Here is a 4144-nt window from a genome sequence, read left to right as displayed (position 1 = left end):
TGTAAATTTACTTGTTTTTAACAAGTTTTGATAGACGGCTAGAGTACACTTAGCCTTGGATAAGAAACAGATATTTTGTGTGTGTGTGTGTGTGTTCTATTTGATTGTGGATCCGTTTCACAGGTCTGGAGTCGGCTCTAAACAGTCTAATGGATATCTGATGTTTATATGCTTAAGATATTGTTCAGAATTGTACGCACGCACCCACATGGAAATTTTCCTAGTCCATCTGTGTTTTAACCAATCAGGTTAGAACACCTATGTGTGACGTGAAGTAATGACTTGTAAGAGTATAATTGTTACTGATTGGTGATTGTAAGCAGACGGCCTAGCAACTCATTTTGAGTGTTGAAGCTGGCTTCGCTGATGAAACTGCAAACTATCTTCAGTAAACTTTATTTATTTGAATCTCTGACTCGGCTTTCTTCATCTGATCGACTGGTCATTCTTTGAGTCAAAACTGTATTTAATCCCTTCAATGCGCTATAGGTGAATTGGTAGGCTAAATTGTCCGTAGCGTATGTGTGAATGGGAGTGTATGGATGTTTCCCAGTGATGGGTTGCAGCTGGAAGGTAATCCGCTGTGTAAAAACATGCGCTGGATAAGTTGGCGACTCCTGATTAATAAAGGGACTAAGCTGAAAAGAAAATGAATGATTAGGAAGAATTGGGTCACAGGGGAAACAGGGTTGGGAAAAACTGATCCAGATCATGATCATGCGATAGATATGAGAAAAACAACTACTAATATAAATGGGCTATCAGCTAGGGACGTTTGAAAGACTGACTATGTTTTTGTTCTTGCTGTTTATGTGGCCATGTGTGATGTGTTATTTTGACTGTTAACTGTTTGACTGTTTGTTTGCATGTATAAATTGGTAATAAATCAATAAAGAACCAAAGTTTCAGGTATAAATAGTCTTTAATGTTCTTTTGAAGAAAAAAAACAGTACATCTTGTATTGCTGAAGGTGAGGAGATGAACGGCTTTCATTTTTGGGAAAACTCTTTTTTACTCTTTGATGGTAAATAAGGTGTTGTTCTCACTTCGAGTCATTTTCACCACTTATTTTATGCAGCATCTTATGTTGTGCATCTGATAAAAAGTTGGTATGACATTTGACTCAAATATAAAACTTAAAGACAGAGCTTTGTTAACCTCATCTCCAGGTATAAATGACTTAAATCATATTACCAAAGACCAACCTCTATACCAGTGGTTTCCATCCTGGGGGGTTGACCAAAGATTTATGAGTATGTCCCTATAGTTTGAGGGTGCAAATTTGATAATAAAAAGTAATTATTGACAATTTATTTGACAATTTTATTAATGATTAAAAGTGTTACATGAAATCCCTGAGAAATCATTGTCTACCTGTATTTTGGCCTTTAAGTAAGAACCACCTGTGAGAATGTGGATTAACATTTTCATTCAGCCTGTCTGTTCACATAAAGGTTAAAGTTAGACAGAGCTTTAATGCACTATTGCAAATGTTAAACAAAGACAAGCTGTGCATTCTATATAAAAATAATATATTTTATATGATCATGTCACCCAACCAAACTTAAAATATGAATATATTAATATTTACTACGTTTTTGCAAGTATTGCAAAATGCTGCTAAGATTTTTATTAAGCATCTGAGTGTTCATTAAGGAATTTGAAAGTTCATATAGGGGTTTCCTGCAAAAAAAATGTTGAAAACCACCATTTTATATACAAACATTTGACTAGAATTCAATAATTGGTAGTAAAACTACACCTTTGATACATTATAATGATTTGTGCACAGTGTTTAATGTCTCTCATAGAATAATAGCAGGTCATTTGCATTTGAAATGATCTAAATAGCAGTATTATCAAATATAGTTTCTCTCTAAAATACATTTCAATAGTTAAAGATGGGCTAGACTAAGTTTTTAATCAAACCACCATCTCTATCGTACTATCTTTGGCTTTAGCATGAGTTTAAATGAGCCATCAATGACCTTTGAATATAGCAATCATAACATTTCTTAAAAGGCCAGACGCTAATCTACTGCATTACTGGTTGATCATCAGCCTCTGAGTGTTTCAACCTTTGACCCTTCCTTACTTTAGAAAATATATCCGATCAACACCAGCACAATGACCTGCACGAGGAGGACGGATCCTGCCATGGTCTCTACTGTGGCGCCTGGAGGAGAAGATAAACAAATCATTTGTAACACTACTGAATGTAGAATGTAGTTTTACTATTTTTGTGTTAAATATATATGCAAAATATATGAAACCTGTTGTTTAATTACAGAATTCGTGCAAAGTAACTACATTACCCTTCATGCTGTAAAATAAGTAAAGCATTTTTATCCCCGCCAACTTTTTTGGTCAAATTTTTAGACTGGTAGAAAAACAGCTATGTAATTTACAATGCTAGGTCCAGAAAACTGTATTCAGACCTGACGTTACACCTGAATTCTGTCGTATCAACATCAAAAAAACCTCCACAGATTAGTCCCATTTATGAACCACTTCATTTTATAATTTCATCCAGATATATAGTGTAAAATATGGTAATAGTTGCCATAAATAAAACTAAATGGTAATATTAGAAACGTGTATTTTAGTTCCACTGACTCAACAAAAAGTACAAATATGAATATAATACAAACAGAAATGACTGTGGCGCTAATATTTATTGTAAATTTCAAGGTTTAAGACTTTAAGCAAAACTGAAACTATAAATGTGTGGGAAATATACAAATTCTACTGTTTTTCGTGTGTTAAAACTGTACAAGTTTATCTTATACAGTAGTGTAAACTACTTTTAAAACGACTTGATTCATGGGTTAATTTTCATCTCTTTATGGATGTTTTCAAGTGTCGAGTTTTGAGAGAACAGATTTTCAAAAAGAGACAGAAATCTTTAGAATCTTTCTCTCAGACATTTTATTCTAAATATATTCATACAGGGTAAGTAAATGGGTGACATAATTTCGGTAACACTTTATTTTGATGGTCCATTTGAGTATTAGTAGACTGTCTGCTTAATATCTGTTGATACTGCAGCTAAACAGACATTTAACTGAAACTTTGCAAGTGCATATCAACTTACACTAACTCTAACCCTAACCTAATAGTCTACTTATAATCTAATGAGAATCAGTTGGCATGTAGATGCAATATAACTTAAATTCAACAAACGGACCATCAAAATAAAGTGTGACCAGAATTACTATTTTGGGATGAACTTTTTAAATAACTGTAGGGTCAATTTCTAGAGCACTGTGACCAAAGAGGTTTCCCCCTTCCTGTTCCTCACCTCCTTTCAGTGGCTGTGCTCCTGATCCACCAGAGCTTGGATTTGAGTTTCCAGTGGAGTTTCCATTGGCGGTTCCAGTGGGCACGTCAGCACGTGCGGTCTTCAAACCCACCGCTTCATCCAGCGCAGCCCTCTGATCCACTTTCAGCCCCCCGCGCTGAGCATCTGTTACCATCGCAGCATTATCAGGACCCAAGGCCTTCAGCTGGCTGACTGACAGCGCCTGAAACACATTTGTAGACCAACTGAACATTTAAACTACACTGAAAAAAATATTTCTGCAATATTGTTGAGTTTAAACAAACTCATTTAATTTTGTAATGTTCAACTTAATTCGGTTGTTTAAATTCAGCCCAAATAAATTGTTTACATCCACTTAGCTTAAAAAGTTTTAGTAAATCCAAGGAAATTTTTATTTTCAGCATACTCAATATAAGATGCACTCTTAAAAAGGGTGACAGGAAGAGTACATGAAGTTTTCGTAGTGATGCCATAGAAAAACCTTTTTAAAACTTTTAGAAAAAGTTCTTCAAAGAGCCATATTTTCCAGTGTGAAGAATATTTTAGTAAAATAAAGAACCTGTCATTGAATAAAAAGTTTCTTCATGCAACCTAATTATTTTCTTTATTCTCCATTTCCACCTGGGGATACTCTTCCGGAGGCCCTCAGACTATGCAGAGTCACTGATTCGATCCGAGACCAATGACGAGATGATCCCAAGGTTTCCATATCCTGGACCGGGCCGTATCCTGAGCAGCTACTGTGATGGTCATGGAGGAGTGGAACATGAGACTGATTCCTGTGACGCTCCTCCAGAACAAACGAGAGTCTTCGCTGAGACC

At 35.4% G+C, this 4144-nt stretch overlaps 1 protein-coding gene across 1 annotated transcript in view; it reads right to left on the bottom strand.

Annotated features, from left to right (window-relative positions):
- Positions 1-1623: 1623 nt before the first annotated feature.
- The window catches only part of LOC130243598 (otoancorin-like), a 30141-nt gene continuing 27620 nt past the window's right edge, over positions 1624-4144 (bottom strand). The window contains 2 exon segments of the mRNA XM_056475825.1: positions 1624-2176; positions 3302-3524. Of these exon segments, the coding sequence (XP_056331800.1) occupies positions 2097-2176; positions 3302-3524 (303 nt within the window). The 3' untranslated portion in view covers positions 1624-2096.

Source organism: Danio aesculapii, chromosome 16, assembly GCF_903798145.1.
Source record: "Danio aesculapii chromosome 16, fDanAes4.1, whole genome shotgun sequence".
NCBI lineage: Eukaryota > Metazoa > Chordata > Actinopteri > Cypriniformes > Danionidae > Danio > Danio aesculapii.
This window is presented reverse-complemented; position numbering and strand designations above follow the sequence as displayed.